General features: G+C 42.4%; 1 protein-coding gene and 1 long non-coding RNA gene across 2 annotated transcripts in view; one reads left to right on the plus strand and one right to left on the minus strand.

Moving 5' to 3' along the window:
- Nucleotides 1–4,878: 4,878 nt before the first annotated feature.
- Nucleotides 4,879–13,447, minus strand: LOC311517398. The gene is made up of 5 exons (XR_014710683.1): nucleotides 13,311–13,447; nucleotides 12,618–12,901; nucleotides 10,460–11,816; nucleotides 8,445–8,882; nucleotides 4,879–5,097 (listed from the first exon to the last, which is right to left on the minus strand). It is a non-coding gene; the product is annotated as an uncharacterized lncRNA (long non-coding RNA).
- Nucleotides 12,901–24,543, plus strand: part of ADAMTS5 (ADAM metallopeptidase with thrombospondin type 1 motif 5) — a 48,173-nt gene continuing 36,530 nt past the window's right edge. Inside the window, exon 1 of the mRNA XM_084622195.1 lies at nucleotides 12,901–14,099. Coding sequence (XP_084478321.1) covers nucleotides 13,080–14,099 — 1,020 coding nt within the window. The 5' untranslated portion in view covers nucleotides 12,901–13,079. The remainder of the gene's footprint in view (nucleotides 14,100–24,543) is intronic.

A 24,543-nucleotide genomic window follows, 5' to 3' on the forward strand; every position in this document is an offset into this window, starting at 1 on the left:
CATAAGGATGAATGTTATCATTAAGGTCTATGATTTTCACTGTTAATGACAATGAAATATACACAGAGAAAGACTTTGTTTCTTTTTATTATTTGAATAGTTTACAAAAGTGTCCAAGATTTTGCAACTGAAAAGGAATATTCATACTTCAGCATTCAGTTGGCACTCCATCCTTGTTGTCTCTAGATATTTGTCTTCTGCTCATCTGCAATTGTCTGCTCACTTTGTTGTAAGGTAGAACCAAACAAAAAACCCTTGCACCAAATTCTGGACCAACATGGAAATAGCGCCAAAACGAGAGCACATTAGCGGCAGAAGCAACATCACAGAGCATCAGTGTTCTGACTAGCAGTGTTCCCTTCATCCCCCACCAAGCCCAGTGCATATTATAGATTCTCCTATTGGGAGAAAGAATAAGCTACATGAATACTTGTGTCAAACCTCAGCCCACTCAGAATGCTCTTCTCTGAATGCTGTCTCAGAGGACCTGCCAAGTTCTCTCTCTGCTAGTTTTTGGGGAACCAGAATTCAGATGGAAAATTTGTGCATATGGCAACCAGAACTCCGTCGCTTAATGGTGCTTTGTGTGCATTATTGCCAGGTAAGACCTAGCAATAGCATTTTTGTTTTAAATTTCTCTGTCATGACTCCTTCAGTTTTATCTTTGAAGTATAGAGAAGCATATTTTCTTGTTTATGTCTCTGATAACATAGAAAAAGACTTCAGCCTCCAGTAGTGGAATGTCATTTATGGTGTCAAACCCTCAACTGGTGTAAATCCACACCAGCTGAGAATCTGCCCCATAGTTTGAAAAATCCTTTGACGTTTATTTTATAATAAAGCACCAGTCTTGTCGCTTTAGTGTATGTTCAAGAATATACCCAAAATTGGGGAAAGACAGTGTGCGATGTAGATTTTTTTTTATTGACTTAATTGGAGCTAAATCAATTTTTAACTCCCTCTGTTAAGACGTATCACTGACTGAAAGGGTAAGCTTGCAAATGAGGGGGGAAAGGAGTTGAATGTTCAAATCTTTGGAAAACCATTTAAAGAAATAATAGTAAAAAGACGGAAGTTTTTTAAATACATTCAGATTTATTTAAGTTCTGCTTTTTGTGCCACAGATGTTCTGTTAACTAGAAGAGAGATGTTCAAAAACCACATCTTGGCTGTTAAACTCTGGAGCTGAGATTAATTAAATGTCTGCTGCTCCGCACACAAAATAGCCTCTAGAGTTTTTCAGTCCTTCCAGTCTGCTGAAGAAACAGCTGTAGAATACATCATGTGTATATCTTGTAGTCTTAAAATGTATCCTTATAACTAATGTCATTTTTTATAAGGAAAATTTAACATTTTACCCTTCCTCTCATTAACTTGCTGTTGTTCAGAGAAAAAGGATAAGCGTCCAGCAGCAGCATCTGATACTTCCTGCAGACTGCTGCCTCCACCCAACATATGTTTAAAACAAAATTCGTATTAGGTTCAATAGTCATGATTCTTTGTTTTATTTTATGGCTTGTGAGTTCAGCAGTTGCATCAGAGGCAGGAAGGTGAGAGAACCTGGTCTGTCCCAAGGTGCGCTAGCTTAATAGAGAGGAAGTACCATTTGTCATTTGTGTCTTCTTTTACTTGTCCTCTTTTGTACAGTTCTGAGTGGACAGGGCAGAGAATGGTCCTTCGGACACTGATCAAAATATTGCACTGCCGACAGAGACATTTGAACCTTTGATGCAGTGTGTGAGATGTCAGGTCAATTGGATTGTGTTATGGAAGTAAATGCCGTACTATACGATGTAGTGCTATCCCGCATGATTAATTTTATAGTCAGTCACACTAACAACTTTTTTTTCCCTCCCCCAAAAGTGGATACCCTGAACAACCTGATTTTCAGCCGGGCCTCAACTCAGCTTCCTAATTTTAATGTTATTTTGGGCTGGCAAATTCATAGCATCCTTCTGTCACTGTAATACAACAATAAAACCATATACATTTTGCTCAATCCAGTATGAGCCCCATATCCCCCAAGGCCAGTTCCCTTCGCCCTTAGGGGTTAAATGAAACTGATGTCAAATATAGAATTTTCAGCCTGCTGAAACTGAGACACATGCGATGTTACTTACACACATCACTTACAAAAACATAAGGCCTCAGCCAAAGGTGTCGTCTTTGCTTCCCACACGGCTGTAGTTGAGGAAGATGTCATTGACCATAAAGAAGAAAGTAAAACATTCCCCCTTAAAGCTATAGCGTTCCACACCAAGAGGACTTAACTTTTCTTACTAAGGCACAGCTGTCTGTAAATTTTTGGTCTTGTAATTGAATAAGTTTATCTTGAAATACTAAATTCAGTTACAATAAAAGCAAGTGGTTAACTATCACTTTTCAATCCCATGAAAGAAGCAACGGGACAATTGTGGTGTTCATGAAATAATATGAATCAGTGCCAGTGTATAGCTCTTCACTGTGATGATACTTAATCCACTTTAATATTTCAATCTTAATGCTTTATAAGGCAAATATAGTCTCTTAATTTAAAATAATATTAAAAATAAATCAGGGCCTACAAAAAATGGTGAACTGGCAGCCTTGGAAACTGAAGTCCTTCCTCTATTTTAAAAAAAAAAAAAAAAAAAAAGAAGTACAGAGACAGATGGAATGCAAGCTTCTCTAAGTTACCTCCACCCAGGTGCAGGGTGGATGAGATGAAAATGTTAGTTCAGTCTCCAGATGTATTCAATCTTTGGTTGTCTGCTGAGACTGCCAGTATGAGTGCAGCGCAGTGCCAATTGTGGTGATGGCTTACTTATTTACTAGAGACTGGCGCACGCCCACAATCCCATTTCAGTATCATATGGTAACAACTAGCAGCGGTTACTGGGAACAATTTTTAATCACTATCAAGCATGGCTAAATATAAACTAGTGGTAGAATTTTCAGAAGCCCCTAATTGTCTTAGAAGCATAGTCCCAAGGAGAGTCAATGGGACTTGTGCTCCTATGTCACTTAGGTGCTTTTGAAAACCCCAGCCTGGCAACCTGTATGTGAAAGGATGTGTATTCTACTATAAACCCCAACTCACCTAGACCTTATTAAAATACAAAACAAACAAAAACACATCTCTTAGAACTGCTTGAAAAATGATTTTGTAACATATTTCCTTTAATAATGAGCACTTTCCATGGAAATTGCTTAATTGGTTTTGAATGTATTTTCAAAAGAAATGTTTAAAACAAATGGACTAAAAATTAAGGTCTGTATGCTTGGATTGTTAAAATTACTGACCAAATCAATATGCTGCAGTGATGGATTTTTATTGCAAAGGCTACAAAGAATTACCTGAAGATTATTAAGAAGAAATAAAGGATTAGAATTAGGCTCTATGTAGGTATCGTGGGTAGAAAGGATGTTGTAATTGATAGGGTACAAGCCTTGTACTCCTAAAAGCTTGGAGAGAGATGGCAACATTTTCAAAGTGCTGCCTATATGTTGTGTGTCTGATTACGTTATTTTTGAATTTTCTTAAAAGCCCATTGTAGAAACATCTGGGTTTGGGTTGACAGTCTTTGCACTAAAAACAGTCGGTTTTACATTTTTTACACAAATTAATAATTAAAATAATCCCCACCCAGTGAATTAGGGGGTCTCAGCTAATCTTAGCATAAACATTTTTTTATTCCCAAGGAAGAATTAATGAAGAAGGGTAATTAAAATGGTGAAGGCCAGATTGCTCTGAGTAGGAAGTCTTTACACTGAGGCTTGACTACAACCAAGGGATTCCAGCAAACAGCGTTGGGGAGAGATTTCCATTTATGGAAATCTATCTGCACTTTTCCCCTTCCTAAAGGACTTGTCTGGTTTTTGTTCTTAATTATTGTTAAATCCAAAATAATAAAAAAGAGCTAAAATATGGAATAATTACTCCAAATGATCAAAATAAACTGTTTAAAATTAATCCAGAATGGCAGTGTTTGCACTGGTGTAACTAGCTACAGAAGGTGCTAAGCAGTGGAAAATCAGGCCTGCTGTGTTTCACCACAATCAAAGAGGCAGAACTGAATTACTATTTAAACATGTCCCTGTCTAAGAAAGAAGATAATAGACATGTCCCTGTCTAAGAAAGAAGGTGCCATAAGAGCGTGAAAACTTTCTGTATTTATTGACCAATCCACAAATGGATTTTAATATATGAAACTTCTTATCACAACCAAAGTAAAGGACTTATTATCAAGCGCATATTAAACTAATGTCATAGCAATTGCTCCAAAGGAAAAAACAAAGAGAAACCAACTCATGACATTAAAAAAAAAAAAAGTCATAGGCCATCACCACAGTAATCTCTTCAAAGAAGAAATGAATGAGCCTGATCCTGAGAACATTGAAACATGTGAGTAACATAGTGAGTTGAGTTAATAGCATGTGAGTAGTTCCATTGGACTCATTGTACACCTTATTACTACTGAACCAGTAGTTGATACTTAGTTTTTCAATGCAATATCTTTCTAATATTAGTTACAGTCCATTGTCAAGGTCTGATCCTACAATGAATTACACAGTGGGACTACTCACATAAATAAAATTATTCAGGGGCTTTAGTATTTGCAGGCCAGACCCTGGTTATAAAGACTAGGGGTCAGATTCAGCTCTAATTTTTACTTCCTCTTTTGAGCACTATTGAGCACTATTACTGTGTGTGGTGTTTAACAATTGTCCTATTCCAACCCAGGTGTATAGGGACTGCAATTCATTTGTAAGGCACTTCTGGATGAAAGGAATTATGTAAAAGTATTACATTATCATAAATTAATAAAAAATAAATTCAAAACATAAAAAAGACAATAAGAGTAGTAACAATGTCCAGAATAAAATGAAAAAGTCTCTCTGTCTTTATTCTTTACAGCATAAACTGATCAACTGGAATCAGAAAAAATGTTTTGTGATAATATTGCACATATAGGTGCAGTATGGAGTTTATTCCCTCTCTGAAGCATTCAGTATTAGTAATGGTTGTAAATATGCTATTGAACTACGAAGACTACTAGAGCATTTTTATATGGCAGTTTTTATTCTCCTTTGTAGGCTTTCTTAGGGGGAGTTCTCCTGAAAATCAATAAAGGAAAAGGAAAATGTTAGGGCTATGAGTTTAATATGAATATGTGAAGACGAGAAACAAATGGGACTAATATCCCACACTTGATTAACATAAAAAACAGATTTGCCACCAGTCTTAGATTAAAAATGACCCATGGGAGATATAAATACAATAAAATATATACAAATTAATGATAAATTATTTTTTGGTACTTCAGGTCCATGGTTTTTATTCAGGCCCATCTCTGTTAATAAGATTGAAAACCTAAAAAGTGAGAAAATAAGTCGGACATTTTATAGAACGACTTCTGAGGGAAGAGCAGCTAAACGGATTAACATCATATCAACATTTTCTAAGGGTTGTGGTAGATTCTCCATCAATGACAATTTTAAAATCAAGATGCAATGTTTTTTTTCTAAAGGATATGATCTAGGAATTATTTGGGGGGGAAGTTCTATGGCCTGTGTTATATAGGAGGTCAGATTAGATGATCACAGTGGTCCCTTCTGATCTTGGAATCTCTGAAACTAAACATCTAAATGTCTTCTCAAGAAATATAGGCAGCCTAAGTTGTTCAATGATAGGAGAAAATACCTTACTGCTGTGGTTTGTTACTTCATGGAGACATATCTCCCATGCAGCAAAACCCCTTTAATCAGAAATCCCATACTACTGGTACAAATTTACCAGAAGAATTCTAAGCTTTTTCTTGGTCAACAGACAAAGGGTGAGATACAACCTTGATGTAAGCAGCTCCTCCTGCTGCTCTATAGTCAATAGGACTGGGTCTGTTTAAACCAGTGCTGAAATTGCTGTAAAGTATTTAACTACTTAAATTGTGCTTTAGATCTAATTGAGGATTTGTGGCCTTGTATCTTTCAGTTGGGAAAGGTCAGTCCTGTGATTTCCAGGTCAGAACTGTTTGACAAGGATTTAGTGCTATCCACAACTTGAGATGTGCTCCCAGGCTCTCTAGTTTAAAGGGAACGCTGTAAGAGTAAAAGGGGCTAAGAAAGCAAAATATAGAGGAAAAAAGACTATCTTAAGTGATTTACAGACTTGAAAATTCTGAGAATAGAAGCCATAATTGAACTAGCTTTCAGTTGTCACAGTGCTGAATTATTACAATTCTGAAATGCAAATTGTAGAGCTCTCCAATACTGTTTCCATGGAATAGTATGTTATAAGCCCAAGTCTTTCTTAAGAATCTAGATCCTTTCTGGGGAAATGGTGTCTTCTATATGCTAAAATTTGGGGGAGTTTCTCTAGCTATAGGACAATCTATGGCAACAGAATGGATAAGCAATAACACAAGCCAATCTGAATAATCATTTTAACATTTTTCTCTTTTTCCTGGGCTATAATAAAGCCGTTGGAATTATATTACAATGTAGAAGAACATTACATTGGTCCTTCAGTTCTGTATTTCCTTTCACTGAGAACTCACACTATTAATAAGAGTTCTGCATTGGTTATTCAAGCTACTTTTTTATCATCCATCTTGTCATTAGCCCATCTTTCAAAGGTATTTTGCTGGTTCAGACCGGTGCTAAATGTTTTCCAAGGGCCCGTTCCAGCTCCTACTAAAGTAAATAAGAAAAGACTTCATTGAGGGTAACTAGGCCTACTCATTACTAAAATCAAAAATGCAAGATGTTCAAAACAGGGAAGGAAGGATATTGTGAATATTTTCTCAAAATCTTCCTCTCTTCCCTGCCCCCCCCTTTTTAATGTCAAAAATTGTAAAAATTTCTATCAATTCTGCGGCTGGTCAAATTGAAAGGTGGGAAAACCATGAAAATGTTGACTTTTCATAAAATTACAAAATTCAGAAAATATTGACCAGCTCTGGGAAGTAGCTCAAGAAACTTCAAACGATGAGTCATTCCTGAAGCATAATGTATATAGCTCTGCAAATCCATAGATATTCACAGATAACCACATCCGTGGATGCAGATATCCACCACCATTTTTGCAGATGGATGCAGATCCAAATTTTATATCTAAAGCTCTGGAAATCGGTGGCTATCCACTTTATATCCACAGATATTGGCTTCTGCAGATGCGGATATCAGCTGATCATTTTTGTGGATCGGATGCAGATACAAGTTTTGTATCCATGCAGGGCTCTAATAATGTAGCCTTTCATTGCCAACAATTTCTGATGCTCGCAAATTACTGTAACAGGGAATAAGCAGTACCAGGTCTCAGAGAAATTAACTATTGAATCCAAGTACTAGTATCTTCAGAAAAACAAAGGATTGCATAGAGAAATGAACAGATGCAAACTTTCATTTGTGAACTCTCATCCTGGCATAATCATTGAATGATATAATTTAAGACTAGGGATATGTCAATTTATATTACTTAGCACTTATATGGCAATATTTGTGTTGTAAATGGTTTACAAATGTTAACATGCAGTCTAGGTGGTTATCTAAAAAAGTATTCTATTCTTTAAGGAGTCTCCAGGAATGCTGAATTCAAACCCTAATCTGACATTCTTTTAATTGCCTGATAATATGGTCCTGATCCTGCAAGAATTTACACATGCTTAAATATAATTCCTGTGAGTAGTTCCATTAACTTCCATGGACTATTTGAAGTACGTAAAGTTAAACTCTTATGTGAGATGACACATAGATGTCCTAACCTGCATGGAAAGCTAAGTGGCATGGGCTCTTGCAACCCTTGTAAATCATCTGATGCAATCTGTCCTTTTCTGGAGAACCTCAAAGGACACACACCAAATGCATCATACTAGACTCCTTTGCTTCAAGCAATGATTTATCTTTGAGTTACTGCAAATGAAAGTTGTGTGATTTGACCTTCTCTCAGGTAGGTGAATGGGAACAGCAGAAGCAATGCCCTCCTATGCCTCAGTGCCCTCCTTTTCTTCAAGTGGAACAGGTTAGATGGACATCCTCGAGGGATGGTCAAGGTGTACTTAATCCTGCTTCAACAAAGGGAGGCGGACTAGATGACCTCTTGAGGTCCCTTCCATTTGTAGTTTTCTATGATTCTCTGAGGCCTGCCTTATAGTGGGTATGTCTACACTACGAAAATAGGTCGATATTATAGAAGTCAGTTTTTAGAAATCAATTTTATACAGTCGATTGCGTATGTCCACACTAAGCGCATTAAGTCGGTGGAGTGCGTCCTCACTACCATGGCTAGCATCGACTTACGGTGCGGTGCAATGTGGTAGCTATGCCACAGTCTCCGCTGCCCATTGGAATTCTGGGTTAAGCTCCCAATGCCTGATGGGGCAAAAACATTGTCGCCGGTGGTTTTGGGTACATGTCATGAGTCGCCCCTTCCTCCGTGAAAGCAACGGCAGACAATCGTTTCTCACCTTTTTTCCGTGCGGATGCCATACTGCTTTCAGCAGCTGGTGCAGTAGGACTGCTAACCGTCGTCATCCACCACTTCCGCTGCAACTCTGCTCTGCTGCTATTGTCTCAATAGTGAATTTCTCCATGTTGTCTGTCATGAGCTCCCGGGTACGTGTGTTCTTCCTTGGGAAATGTGTGCGGTGCTAACCGTCATCCTCCACCGCTTCCGCTGCAACTCTGCTCTCCTGCTCTCATGAATCCACCTTGCAGGTCCTCTCGTCGTGCTCTATAAATATCTATTCTCATGGCATCCTTTGTCAGCCACCGCTTCCGCTGCAATTCTGCTCTCCTGCAGACGCCATACCACGGCAAGCATGGAGCCTGCTCAGATCACCGCAGCAGTTATGAGCATTGTAAACACCTTGCGCATTATCCTGCAGTATGTGCAGAACCAGAACCTGCAAAAGGAGGCAACAGCAGCACAGTGACGAGAGTGACGAAGACATGGACACAGACGTCTCTCAAAGTACGGGCCCTGGCAATTTGGACATCCTGGTGGCAATGGGGCAGGTTCATGCCATGGAATGCCAATTCTGAGCCCGGGAAACAAGAACAGACTGGTGGGACCACAGAGTGTTGCAGGTCTGGGATGATTCCCAGTGGCTGCAAAACTTTTCCATGCGTAAGGGCACTTTCATGGAACTTTGTGACTTGCTTTCCCCTGCCCTGAAGCGCAAGAATACTAAGATGAGAGCAGGCCTCACACTTCACAAGCGAGTGGTGATAGCCTTCTGGAAGCTTGCAATGCCAGACAGCTACTTGTCAGTTGGGAATCAATTTGGAGTGGGCAAATCTACTGTGGGGGCTGCTGTGATCCAAGAAGCCAACGCAATCACTGAGCTGCTGCTATCAAGGGTAGTGACTCTGGGAAATGTGCAGGACATAGTGGATGGCTTTTCTGCAATGGGATTCCCTAACTGTGGTGGAGTGATAGACGGAATGCATATCGCTATCTTGGGACCGGACCACCTTGGCAGCCAATACATAAACCACAAGGGGTAGTTTCCAATGGTGCTGCAAGCACTGGTGGATCACAAGGGACGTTTCACCAACATCAACGTGGGATGGTTGGGAAAGGTACATGACACTCGCATCTTCAGGAACTCTGTTTGAACAGCTGCGGGAAGGGACTTACTTCCCAGACCGGAAAATAACTGTTGGGGAAGTTGAAATACCTATAGTTATCCTTGGAGACCCAGCCTACCCCTTAATGCCATGGCTCATGAAGCCATACACAGGCACCCTGGACAGTAGTAAGGAGCTCTTCAACTATAGGCTGAGCAAGTGCAGAATGGTGGTAGCATGTGCATTTGGAAGTTTAAAAGTGTGCTGGTGCAGTTTACTGACTCGCTCAGACCTCAGCAAAACCAATATTCCCATTGTAATTTGCTGGTTGCACACCCCCAGCCAAGTGATATCATGTGCTTTACAGCCCTCTGTGGAAAGGATCACTTCTAAAAGCCCCAACAACTTCCTATCCCCATTTAAAAAAAAAAGGCATAAAACTGTCTCATCCACTTAAAAAAAATACACAAATAACAATAAGGTAGGGAAGGAACCTTGCGGGATTCTTGCGGCTTGCAGGCAGCCATGGTAAGCCCCCACCACCCAATTCTCTGGGATGATCGCTTCACCCCTCCTCCTACCACGTGACTAGTATCAGGGAAGATCCCTGCAGCGAAACGTGAACAGCTCAGCGTGAACAGGCCCCCCACCCCCCATCCCCACCCCCTGGCGTGGCTAAAAGCGGGGATGATTTCTTTTCAGCCTCAGGCAAACAGCCCAGCAGGAACGGCCACCTCTGAATGTCCCCTTAATAATGTCCCTGGAGGATTTCCGCTCCATCCCCAGACAAGTTAACAGACTTCTCCAGTAGCTGTACTGGCCATGAATGAATCCCAAGTCTTCAGGGTAAATTAATCATTAAACATGCTTGCTTTTAAACCATGTATTATATTTACAAAGGTACACTCACCAGAGGTGCCTTCTCCGGCTTCATGGTCCAGGAGCCTGCCTTGGGAGGGTTGGGAGCGTATTGGCTCCAGGGTGATAAACAGTTCCTGGTTGTTGGGGAGAACGGTTTCTCCACTTGCCTGTTGTGCGCTATCCTCCTCCTCCTCTTCCTCGTCCCCCAGATCCTTATCCCTGTTGCATGAGACTCCCCCCTTGCAGGTGTCCACGGACAGGAGTGGGGTAGTGGTAGGGGCACACCCTAGAATTGCATGCAGCTCATCATAAAAGTGGCATGTCTGGGGCTCTGACCCGGAGCGACCGTTTGCCTCTTTGGTTTTTTGGTAGGCTTGCCTCACCTCCTTAATTTTCATGCGGTACTGCTGCGGGTCCCTGTTATAGCCTCTGTCCATCATGCCGTTGGAGATTTTTTTCAAATATTTTGGCATTTCATCTTTTGGAACGGAGTTCTGATAGGACGGATTCGTCTCCCCATACAACGATCAGATCCAGTACCTCCTGTTCAGTCCATGCTGGAGCTCGTTTGCGATTCTGGGACTCCAGGGTCACCTGTGCTGATGAGCTCTGCGTGGTCACCTATGCTGATGAGCTCGCCATGCTGGCCAAACAGGAAATGAAATTCAAAAGTTCCTGGGGCTTTTCCTCTGTACCTGGCTAGTGCATCTGAGTTGAAAGTGCTGTCCAGAGCGGTCACAATGGAGCACTCTGGGATAGCTCCCGGAGGCCAATACCGTCGAATTGCATCCACACTACCCCAAATTCGAACCGGTGATGTCGATATCAGCGCTAATCCCCTTGTCGGGGAGGAGTACAGATATTGATTTTAAGAGCCCTTTAAGTTGACAAAAATGGCTTTGTGGTGTGGACGGGTGCAGGTTAAATCAATCTTATGCTGCTAAATTCGACCTAAACTCGTAGTGTAGACCAGGACAGTGATTCTTCCTTCCCTTCTAAGGAACTGTTGTACTGTTCATCAGACAATTCACCTGAGTATGGATAGCTTTACATGTTGTGATCAGATGAAAAAGTAAATGTGTGTATTGTGTGTGTGGAAGTGGGGGGATGATCTAAGTATTTGAAAGCATTCCAAAGGTTAAAGTAAGTGTTAACTCTTCCCCACCCTGTCTCCTCCCTGGGAATTGAGGGAAATTACAGCCCACCCAGACTAAATGACAGTTTGCTTGAAATAATGACAGGCGTGTGTGCAGAAGAATCACAGTCATACAGACAAAGGGAGGAAATTTTTTGCATTTTCTTCTGACCAGTAAATGTGGCAGGTTCTGCCCTGAGAAGAGAGGCATGAATCTCCCCAACTTCTAAAGTCAAATGTTTTAGAAAACCTCCTGCAGCAATCTGTGTCCCTGCAGTAAATACAGGAAGCAGTAAGTCACTGTAAAACACCGGCTTGCTAATTCTTTTTCCCGTTAAACAGAGCAACTCATCCTTTTTGCTGGTTGCACAACCCCAGCCAAGTGATATCATGTGCTTTACAGCCCTCTGTGGAAAGGATCACTTCTAAAAGTCCCAACAACTTCCTATCCCCATTAAAAGAAAGGCATAAAACTGTCTCATCCACTTAAAAAAATACACAAATAACAATAAGGTAGGGAAGGAACCTTGCGGGACATGAGGTAAGCAAAGCTTAGCCAACCCCGATCAGTTGTGAAATATCAAACAGTTCCAGGCGACACTGTGGCTTTAAATGATTCAAAGGAAATCTTGTGTTTTTCTTAAACATTTTCTCCCGGTCTCTCTCTCCTCCCCTGCTCCTTCCTCTCTCTCCTGCCTTCCTGTCTCAGTCCCTCTCTCTCTCTCTCTCTCTCTCTCTCCTTTTCTCCTCCCCCCTCAGTCCCTCTCTCTTCCCCCCCCCCCCAGTTTCTCTCTGTGTCTGATTAAATGAGAAGGAAGTGTGGGAGTGGTGGTTTTGAAGCTCTCCCTTTAAGAGGCAGCCTGCAGTGACGAATTGTTGAAATTGCCATTGCAGGATGGCATTCCGCTATAAATTCATTGTTCCACCTCCTCTCATCTTCACATTTCTCTCCCTTCTCCTCTTGTTCACATCGACAGACTGGGGATAACAACCCGCACTAGAAAGGGAGAAGCTGTTTTACAAAATCCAGGGCATTATTATTATTATTTTATTATTATTTTAACCATCTCACCGGAGACGATCGAGCCTTTTTTGGCGTGTGTGTTTCTTCTCCTCTCTTCGAACAAAAGGGGGCAAAGGAAGGCGAGGCACTTGCTGCTGAAAGGGCCGATCTGTAGCGGATCCGCCGGCCTCTGCTGAGGAGGATGGTGCAGTGACTCCGCGAGAGAAGTGGAAGAAGAGCGGAAAGTGCTCAAACTTCTCCGCTCGCCGGGTGTGAGCCTCCCTCCTTCGCCTCCTGGGCAGCAGCTGTTTTAGGATTGTGGCGCTCTCCTTCCATGTGCTCCCGACTCTTCCCTGCAGAGAAACGCGAAAGTTCACACGCGAGCTGCCTTTGTTGACATTTTTTCCCCCTTCCTCCCACTCACACTTGCTTCAAGCTTGGGAGGATTCCCCCCCCCCACCCCCCTTAAGCTCCGCTGTTGATCTCCACCGGGTGACTTTTTTTCTTTTTTTTTTTTAAAGAGAGACAAATATGGTCCTGAAGTTTGTTTCCCTGCTGCTGGCTGCGGAGTTGCACTTTGCTGCTGCCAAGACCGGATCTCCAACAGCAACAACAGCAGCACCTGCTGATGATAAAACCCGGCCGCCTCCCGGGGCTGCAGCAGCAGCGTCCCGTCAGCCTGGCCCCCAGCAGCTGCCCCGGACCAGCGGCCCGGTGCAGAACATTGACCAGATCTACTCCGGGGGAGGCAAGGTGGGCTACCTCCTCTACGCGGGGGGCAGCAGGTTCCTCTTGGATCTGGAGAGGGACGAGCTGGTGGGTCCGCAGGCCCCTGTGCAGCACCCCCGCGGCTGGGCTCACTGCTATTACCGGGGCACGGTGGACGGCAGCCCCCAGTCCCTGGCCGTATTCAACCTCTGCGGGGGGCTGGATGGCTACTTCGCGGTCAAACACGCCCGCTACACGGTGAAGCCCTTGCGCCGGGCCAAGGGGGCGGCCCCGCGGCGGGTCTATGGGCCCGGCTCCGCCCTCATCCCGCACCTCTTCCGCAAGGACCAGTTCAGCTTCCAGACGGTGCCTTCGCGCCCCAGCTGCGAGACGCGCGGCTCCGGCCAGGCCCCGCCGCTGGAGGGCAAAGGCGGGCTGCGGGGGGGCCGGGAGCGCCCCGCCCAGCCCCAGCTGGCCGCGGGGCCCTTTGCCCCGCCGGGCGCCGGGCGCAGAAGCAGGCGCTCCATCTCCAGAGCCCGCCAGGTGGAGCTGCTGCTGGTGGCCGACGGCTCCATGGCCAAGAAGTACGGCAAGGGCCTGCAGCACTACCTGCTGACCCTGGCCACCATCGCCTCCCGGCTCTACGGGCACGCCAGCATCGAGAACCCCATCCGGCTGGCGGTGGTGAAGGTGGTGGTGCTGGGCGACAAGGAGAAGGGGCTGGAGGTCAACAAGAACGCGGCCACCACCCTGAAGAACTTCTGCAAGTGGCAACACCAGCACAACCCGCTGGAGGACGGGCACGAGGAGCACTACGACGCCGCTATCCTCTTCACCCGAGAGGTAGGTGGCCTGCGGCCCTGGCACCCCTTGCCCAGCCCAACCAGGGCTCCGCACAATGGGACAGTGGTCTCTAGAGTCATAGATTCCAAGGCCAGACGGGACCGTTGTGATCATCTTGTCTGACCTCCTGTAGCACACAGGCTAGAGAATGTCCCCACGATAAGCATCTCTTTTAGAAAAACTTCCGATCTTGATTTCAAAATTGTCAGTGATGGAGAAGCCACCATGGCGCTTGGTCAATTGTTTCAGTGGTTAATTACCCTCCTTTCTTGTCTGGCCTGATTTTCCTTCCTCCTCCGTTGTTTCCCTTTCTTTTACAGCCACCTTTACAGTCCTCCAGTCTGCAGGGCAGGTGTCTGACCCTCGCTTCTGTTGGTGTGTAGGTCACTGTGCTGGACAGCAACAAAGTTGATTGCAAACCCCGGCTGTGTGGGATCCTACCTCATTTCCTAACTAGTTGCTTAGTTGACAACACCACAGAATCATGATGATTAAAAAAACAAAGCAAAACAAAACCCTCCAAACTTTATGAGTGGTGCTATCTAAACTGAGGTGTAATGAGTGCAGGTGCTTTGCAAGTTTCTTTGGCGCATCTGCTGATGCACTGCCTCCCTGGCCGGCAGCATCCCATGTTTATTCCAGAGTTGGGCTACTTTTGGATAGAGACTGCAAGTGTTTAGGGCCGGTGTTAATTTGTATAATCTGGACACATGGCTACTAGAGACGAGACTGGGGATCGGCAACCTTTGGCATGCGGCCCGTCAGGGAAATCCAGGCCAATGGGGGCTGCGGGAAACGGCGGCCAGCACATACCTTGGCCCACGCCCCTTCCCGCAGCCCCCATTGGCCTGGAGCGGCGAAACGCAGCCAGTGGGAGCTGCGATCGGCCAAACCTGCAGACGCGGCAGGTAAACAAACTGGCCCGGCCCGCCAGCGGATTTCCCTGATGGGCCGCATGCCAAAGGTTGCCGATCCCTGGACTAGACCAAATTCATCTCCACTTGAGAAATTACATTGCTGTCATAGTCTGTTTGACATTTCCTTGTTAACAGGAGTTCATCTTCCATCATTTATGTACAATCACAGTAAAGAACTGACAACACCCATTAGACCAAATTAATCCAAGAATGAATTTGACCGATTAAGATTAGGAAAACAGAATGAATTGGTAGATGACACCTTAAGGAGCACATGACTTCCTTGCTTAGCTGCTGTAATTTAACATGGTATTCCCAGCATGACAGAAAAATGGCACTAGGCCCGGAGGAATACAGAACTTGTGGTACAAAACTAGGACTTAAATATAAGACACATAAACGAAGCCTCACTAACTCCGTTCAACTCAGTTTGTGGAGGAGCATGTAGTACCTTGCTATCCATATAGTGAAAAATTGGTCTCCTAATCAATTAAAGGCCGGATACCACAATTCTCATCCATGCAAAACTCTGCATCAGTGCCTTAATTGCATTGCCATACATAGTTAAGGGGCACTGCTCCTGTGGACATGTGGTATAGTTTAGGCAATGATCTGTTGTAAGAATATCCCGTTCAGTTATATTTTTTCTTTCCTCAGTAAGAAAATAATAAAAAACTGCAGGACTTTCTGTTAGTTTGAATTCTCTTGCTTTGCTGCATCACAGGAGGCTGCCAAAAAGGATTCTTTGGATGGTTTCTGGAAGGAGGTGCTCAAGAGGAAAGGGAAAGAAAAAAGACTGGCTTACTTTTGTAGCTATAAATACTTGAAATATTAGGCTCAGTCTCTGTCATCCCAAACTTGTACAGCAGGCGCTTTCTTGTGGCAGTTCAAACCCATCCATTCTGTTTGTTAAAAGCTATATCAGATCTCATTTTAAAACAGTCACCTTGCTAATTACAATCTGAAGGAGAGGAAGCTAGCTTGATTGTATCAAACTGCTTTCGTTTTTGATTATAGACATCAATATTGAATGGCGATTCTGGGCCAAATTCTGTCACTCTCACATGTCTCTGTAAGTACTTCTGTCGATTTCAATGGGACTAATTGTGCTTCACACAAATAAGGATGGCGGATTGTGGCCCTAAACTTTGAGATGATCACTAACAATTGGACTGCATTGCATAATATCTTACTCTGTGAGTTAGGTTTCAAAGGGACTACAGGTGGTAGAATCTGATCCTAAACATTTATTTTAAATGAAAATATCACAGCAAAGAGGAAAATATCACAATTTCTGCAGTCTCTGTTTGATCTTAGTGATTATAGTAATAACATTCATAGGACACATTAGCCTTCATATGGAAAAATAGTTTGCACTATTACCAAACAAACGGAAATATGTTCCAAGAAAAATCATTGGCTGCGGTTTGCTTGGTTTATGGTTTTTGACACAATTAATTATTTGACATATCCTCAGCTGACGTAAATCAGCATAGCTCAACTCAATTTAATGAATTGCTGCACTGATTTACATCAGCTGAGGATCTGTCCCTGTATTTTAAGCTCATGGAGGTTGCATCATAGGTATATTTGTCTTACTGAGAAAAAACACAGGTATTTTCTTACTATGTGCATTCCTGGACTGTTTTTGAAGGGAATGTGCTGAGATCCATACCGCTTTCATCTGATGGTGTTGGAAGGTTCAAAGTGAATCTCAGTTAGACCTCAGAATGTAAACATGAAAAAGGGTTAAAGGATCAACAAGCAGAAGAGGTACAGCTCTTAGAAAATAGGTTTTTTTTAACCTCAAAGAAAGATCCCCCACACACACACAGTTTTGTTTTTCAATGAGAAGAAGCAGCAGTTGGCATGAGGATCCAACTTTTACAACTGTGTTTTGAATGTATGAAGTAGGTTGCTTAGCAACTAGACGCCAAGCTATGGCTCCATGTTTTCCTGGGCTCTGAATGCTGCTGTGCTCAGTGTTTGTACATCCAGATGTCTTCTTCTAAATGGCTTGTTTTTCAGGCATGGAGCAAATGTGTGAGATACATTTTCCGTCTGTTTATTAGCCAAGCCCACCTTGATCTTTGCGTCTGTGTGTCAACAGAATAATATTGACAATTCATTTATCAAACTAACACATTTCACAAACTTTAAGTAACTCATTATGCATCATCAGTGTGTACATTAAGCATGCATATTACCATGTAGTTCTCTAGCCTAACGCTTACATTGATTCTGGAAGGACTCTTGTACCAGAACTCACATTACACACAGCAAAATATTTGAAAGACATACTGATCTTGCTTGAATGTGAAAGTGCTTTCAAGGTCCTTCCCCTTGTTCTTGTTTTCCTTTCACTTTTTTTTTTTAAAGACAAATCAATATGTAAATATTCATAGTACTGAATGCACCAAGGGCTTTCCCTCAGTGTAGAATTATTACCAGTAATTATGTTGTTAGTATTTAAATTACAGGTAGTGCCTATGCAATCTGTTTTTAAGCAGAACTACTGAGTCCTGATTTAGAAAAAGCAATTGACCTTTATGGCTCAATGATAGGTGGTCTATCTGTATTTAATCTGGTAAGTGCTTCAAAATGAGCCATGCTGCATAACACAAGAGGTCAATATATAATTTGCAAGGGATCTGGGTTTAACTCTCTCTAATATAGACAAATGGCCAGGCTTTGAAAGGTATTTAGACACTTAGTGGGATTTTCAAAAGCATCTAGGCACCATAATACCCATGGGCATTTAAAACTCTGGCCCAAAGTTTTAAGTGAAAATTCTTGTTAACTTGGATCCGGGGCTATGTGCTGATATCAACAAGTGCTTCTCCTGAGTAAGGATTACAAAATCAGACCCATTAGTTTCAATTAATCCTAACTCTTGTATGACAAATTCAATGATTTGCTTCAATGTTACAGAAAAGTGTTATAGAATTTAATAGAGGTGCAATTTTTAAATCACTAGGTTCTGTAGAAATGTGATAGGGTTATACAGATATTATTTCAAAGCCTACATAATTTCATAAAGAAAAATATTCTTTCTGTAGGCCTGGTTCTGCCCCTACTGCTGACTGTGAGAGAACCAGGCCCCGTAGAGTATTTGAATTCTATAGAATGGTTAAAAAAATATAATAGGTGATAATTTTCCATTAAATTATAAATTTGTTAGTCCCTAAGATGCCACAAGTACTCCTCAGGGTTTTTTGGCTGGTACAGACTAACACGGCTACTACTCTGAAATCATTAAATTCTGTAGGACTTTTCATTAGGCCAGATAAATACATTCTCCATAGATCTGTTATTGTCTTTGTTTACTTTGTGGCTAGGTCTCTAACTATGGTTCTAAATTTCTGGGCCACGTTCACACTTTTTGTAAATTCATTGACTTTAGTGGAGTTACACCAAGGATGAATTTAGTCTGTTTTGCTTAAATCTCTTTTGTTTATGTCTAATGCTTAGACTCTGGAAACTATTTATTTGCTATATTGACAATGCTTATTAACATTAACAGTAAATATCAGACTATTTGTCACAACACAAACACATGCGTGATGTAGCTTCCAAACTGTACTTGAACCAATACCATTGTTTTCTTGGGTTAAGTCTTCTCAGCAAGTACCCAATAAAATCAGGTCAGATTAACAAGTGTGAACTTGCACAGCACTGTCTGCCCCTTTAAGGGCTTGCAGAGTCAGGGAGCAGCAAGCCCTGGCCTAAGGAGAATCCATCAGACTGGTGTTGGGAACCAGCTGATACAGCCAAGCAGCAGTTTTAATGACTGGCTCTGATTCCCACTTGGAAGATATTAGTAAGACCCAGATCTGTGAGTGGAGGGGGCACAAGAGAGACAAACGCTTTCCTGAGCAGCAGTGGAAGGCTGCAACAGGGCAGGAAGGCCCTGTGGTCCCCCCTGAGGCTAAGGTATGGCCTTGAGCTCCGTGGGTGGCAGAGGAACTGCAGTACCAGTCCAGTTCAGGACTATCACTTTTGTTTCTTGTCACTATTTTTTGCCTTTGTGGGGCGGAGGAGTAGAAGAGCTTGTGCTGAAAGCTAAAACAGAGTTAGGTATGGCTGATTGTTACAGCCCCCACCCATCTCAGGAGGTCCCTGACCACCAAACCACCCTCCCCCCAAAACCTGATTGATTCTATGAGCCCCTGCTCCAGGTCGCAACCCTACTCACTCAGATTTGACCAGTCATGACGGAGTGGTGGCCGGGGCAAACCTGTGTGAGTGGTGCTGTGAACTGGCGCTTGGGCCCTCCACTTCTCCCACAACCAGCAAACCAAACAGAGGTTTTGCTGCATGCCCCCTCCAGCCCCAAAAATATGACCATTCCCTGCCCCCAGTTGAGACGTTCTCTTCAAGGGGATAGCATTGTTAAGAGCGTATTGTTAAGAGTTTATAGGTGGGAAGCGGCACAGTGAAGTTTTGCCTACGGTGGCAATTGTCTTCTATATCACATGCTCTGTGTAGTTTAAGGATGGGGTAATTTCCATAATGCACAGGGTCCCAAAATTATTTAATCCAGGCCTGTGTACAATTCCCCCAACCTGTATCATTCATGACCTAAGCTAAACTTGAATGCAAGCTCCCAGAGGAGAACTACTGAAAACATCTGGACAAAATCCCGTTCTCTTTCTTTCCTTTCATTCCACCCTGAATCATATGAAAACTAAAATAGATACTTCTCACAACAAATACAGGCAACCAGAACATGAAAAAGTCTTTCATAAGTACTGCTCAGCATAGTCAGTGATAGTACCGTCATGCCTGGCTCTAACAAAAAAGTTCACATTAGAGCCAGAGGCCACAGTCCTGCCCTTTTCCACATAGCAATTATATGGGTCCTGCTTATGTGATTTAGTTTAACTATCAAGCTGACAGTGCTGTTAAAATTTAACAGCAAGCATTGGATTATCTCAGCTCAATGGATGATAATTTCACTGAGTGGAGAACGTGCTTTCTTTGGCTCTCATTATTTCTTTTTATTTTACCATCTCATCCAAATTATTATCCTTTGTTAGTAAGCCAGAGGTCACTCTGTCATTGTGCCAATTGCCAGCAGTATCTCTACATAGGTTTTTGATGTTTAATGTCCAGTGTAACTGATCCTTATTACACTAAACAATTACAACATTTGCTGTCATTCTTACTTGCAGAGCAGTTCCATTGACCTTATATAAATATCATATGTTTTGTGTAGGAAATGTCATTGGGGAAAATAATATGTGGTAATTTTGTGCATGTAAGTAGATGTGAGCAAACCATTGCAATATTTCACAATATTTGTATTGACTTCCTCCCCCCAAAAAGCTAGGCCTAATGCATTTATGCACAGACTTCTAATTGTCTGCCAGATTACCAATTTGGTAGCCCAAGGCACTTTTTTTCTGGCATGTCCAGAAACCTCTTTCAAATGCTTTTAGACAGCTTTTACAGTTCTAACATGCAAAAGATGTTACACGATGAAGAATTAAGTGTGTTTGAAGAGCAAGGTTTATGAATGGAAGAAATGTGGGGAAAAGTTAAACTTCTTGCTCAAAGTATATCTAGCTAGAGCTTAAGGCACTATTTAATGTCAGGGTTCAAAATTTGCATCTGTTACAGATCAGTTTATTCCAGTTCTCAGACATACAACTAGAATTAAAGATTTTCAAGCAAAATTAGTTTCCAGTGTCAGTAGGGACACTTCACACTTGTCTTCATTCACAACAATGCCACATGGAGGTGGCAAAAGACCAGACTTCCTTGATGCACTTCAAGAATGCTGAGAAAACTTGGCCTTTAATGAGCTGTCTAATTAACTATTGATCTTTCGATGCACAGCTCATTTTTCCTAAATCATTTCTTTGCCAAGCCTTTAGGATTACCATCTATTGTCTCCTGTACAGTGAATGCGTTTCCTATTGATACATCATTTTGAAACTACTGCAATCTAGATCAAAGGGCAGACTGAATTCTTTCTTTAGAAACAGCAAGAAATGTTTATTTTTGAAAGTTTCCACCACTATTTGGAGATAATTAAGTGAGATAAAGGTCAGATGAAATTAGACAGATATGAATGGGTATCTAACTCTTTAAATGAAAACCACACATTATGTGGAAATAATGCTTGGAAACTAACTAAAAGCATTATATGGGCCCATGCTTGCTTAGTGCTTTTGATGCAGTTTGAAAAATTGAGCAAGCCTGCAGATTTATTAGGTTACATCATTACATCAGGGCCTGATTTTAAGCAAGAATACTCTTCAGGTGCAATAAAAACCTCCAATATACTCCCAGCAACTTTACTTTAGGAGCATCTAAGGTTGCATCTGACACCTCCAAGGGAAGCTAAGAATGTTATTGATACTTACAACTAACCATCAATAGTCAGTGGGACCACTGACATGTGTACATCAGGACAAAATCTGTCCTAAAAGTTTCAATCTGCAGAAGTATAAACAGGCTAGGTTTTTAATAATATACATTCAAGTCTTTGCTATTGAAAAAGACCAAGCAACTAGGGAATGGGTAGCGAGTTGAGGTAAATAGTATGAAGCAATGTAATTGCAGAACAGTTGTCTCAGAATTATCACTTGGTAGGATTAAAAAATGCATAGTGTACATATACAGAACCACAGTAAAATGAGTTACATAGGTCAAGTCTGAGCAGCCATGGAGATGCAGGGGAAAAGAAACGTAATTGAGATCATGAGCTGAGAACAGCATGGAAATGCGTGTCTAAAAGTCTGCCTAAGTAAATGTTGGTAATGATAGCATTAACTTAAGTAAAAAAAAATGCATCTATGCACAGTTACCCAGGATTGAAAAACAGGATAAACCGCTGCTGGCAGTATGTAAATCTGAATCTCCAAAACCCAGCCAATTCAAGTTTGACTCTAGTTACAGCCATTGTTAAAGAGCAACCCACAGCCACACTCTTCCAATAATCGCTCTACACCACGAAGCTAATACCAGACAGCAATTCCAATTCCCACACCACAGGTCCTCTTTTAACCCCCCACCCCATCCCCAACACACACACCTCTCGTGCCCAACTCTCTACCAGAATTAATAGACTGAGCCTGCAGTGTACACCCACCCTTCTTCCACATTGCCTGGCACCTACTGCATCACAGGAATGGACGCTTAGATGACCCAAATGACCAAAGTTTTTACCACCACCAAATACTGGATCCATGGGTCTGCTCTCTACATCCACAATTTCTGTTGTTCCCTTCATCCTTCTTTTTTTTCCTGTATAGGGGTTTATGGTCACATGTTTCATTCCCTCCCTAAGAGGGAACACACACCCCTTCCTAATAGCATGACACCTTAGGAACATCATGGCTTGAAAGTTATGGCATTCAGAGTAATTGATCTCCTCCCTTGGGATTTTCCGGTTGTGACGACTAACTAATGCAGCTCATCTGGGATTCAAATCGCCTTATGTGAAATTCTGTAAAAACAGGAAAAAAGGTTAAAGAAAATATAGGGGACATCTTTCCAGCCTGTTTTAATTTGGCTAAATTCAAATGTTACAAAGATGAGCACGGTAGTGACATTTGTTGGTGAGCTGGGTATAGGTTTGACTTTGGCATGTACAGCCCTTTGGTCAACTATTGGAACTGAGAATAAATACACTTTTTGGGTGGTGTTGCAAAATTTCTGAAACCCTGTCTGTTGTGTGGTGACACACAGCATGCAGTCTGATGTGATGTCAGCAACATGTCCATATTAACAAAGCATTGCTGAATACAGATGCCCTGGCGTGTTGAAAGCCACATGTATATATGTAAAAAGAAAAGGAGGACTTGTGGCACCTTAGAGACTAACAAATTTGTTAGTCTCTAAGGTGCCACAAGTCCTCCTTTTCTTTTTGCGAATACAGACTAACATGGCTGCTACTCTGAAACATGTATATATGTGAGACAAAAAGTAGGTGAGGTAATATCTTTTATTGGACCAACTTCTGTATATGTAGCAGTCTTGACATTAATAGAAGTGGCAGGATGAAATCCCCATGCACCACTTTGGAAATTTTAGAGTAATATGTATGTTCAGGCTTGACAGAAGTGGTGCATTTTAAATGGAGATTTGAAGGAAGGAAGAAAGGAATAGAATCTGAATTATTTTAGAGAAAAAAGGTACCAAGCAGAGATATTTCTTTGACAGATCCATTTGAAAATATAGTTGTCTTCAAATGGCACTTTCATTCAACCATGCTGAAGTGGTAGATGGACTATGGAATAGGCATATTTTGGTATTTTCCCTTTAAGCCATCTGACCATCTCTGTCTGTTAATTGCATTTTGCACATTACAGTGTGCTAAACTTTCTGACGATTTAGCAGTCCATACTACATATATGCAAAATACATAAGGGCCTGATCCAAAGCCCATTGACATTTCAATGAGAGTCTTTCTGTTGACCTTTACATCAGGCCAAATATGTATATGCATGTCCACGCAATGTAACATTAATGCAACCATCTGAAAGCAAAAGCATTGGGAAAGGTAATATTGTTGTTAATTTTGTTGTCTCGTTCACCAACAGAATTTGGTCCACTAAAAGATATGACTCACCTACCTTGTTTCTCTAATAGCCTGGGACCAAAATAGAATCATAGAATCATAGAATATCAGGGTTGGAAGGGACCTCAGGAGGTCATCTAGTCCAACCCACTGCTCAAAGCAGGACCAATCCCCAATTAAATCATCCCAGCCAGGGCTTTGTCAAGCCTGACCTTAAAAACTTCTAAGGAAGGAGATTCTACCATCTCCCTAGGTAACTCATTCCAGTGTTTCACCACCCTCCTAGTGAAAAAGTTTTTCCTAATATCCAACCTAAACCTCCCCCGCTGCAACTTGAGACCATTACTCCTTGTCCTGTCCTCTTCTACCACTGAGAATAGTCTAGAACCATCCTCTCTGGAACCACCTCTCAGGTAGTTGAAAGCAGCTATCAAATCCCCCCTCATTTTTCTCTTCTGCAGACTAAACAATCCCAGCTCCCTCAGCCTCTCCTCATAACTCATGTGTTCCAGTCCCCTAATCATTTTTGTTGCCCTTCGCTGGACTCTCTCCAATTTATCCACATCCTTCTTGTAGTGTGGGGCCCAAAACTGGACACAGTACTCCAGATGAGGCCTCACCAATGTCGAATAGAGGGGGACGATCACATCCCTCGATCTGCTCGCTATGCCCCTACTTATACATCCCAAAATGCCATTGGCCTTCTTGGCAACAAGGGCACACTGCTGACTCATATCCAGCTTCTCGTCCACTGTCACCCCTAGGTCCTTTTCCGCAGAACTGCTGCCTAGCCATTCGGTCCCTAGTCAGTAGCTGTGCATTGGGTTCTTCCGTCCTAAGTGCAGGACCCTGCACTTATCCTTATTGAATCCTCATCAGATTTCTTTTGGCCCAATCCTCCAATTTGTCTAGGTCCCTCTGTATCCTATCCCTGCCCTCCAGCGTATCTACCACTCCTCCCAGTTTAGTATCATCCGCAAATTTGCTGAGAGTGCAA

This window comes from Lepidochelys olivacea (genome assembly GCF_965140295.1).
Source record: "Lepidochelys olivacea isolate rLepOli2 genome assembly, chromosome: 1".
Lineage (NCBI taxonomy): Eukaryota > Metazoa > Chordata > Testudines > Cheloniidae > Lepidochelys > Lepidochelys olivacea.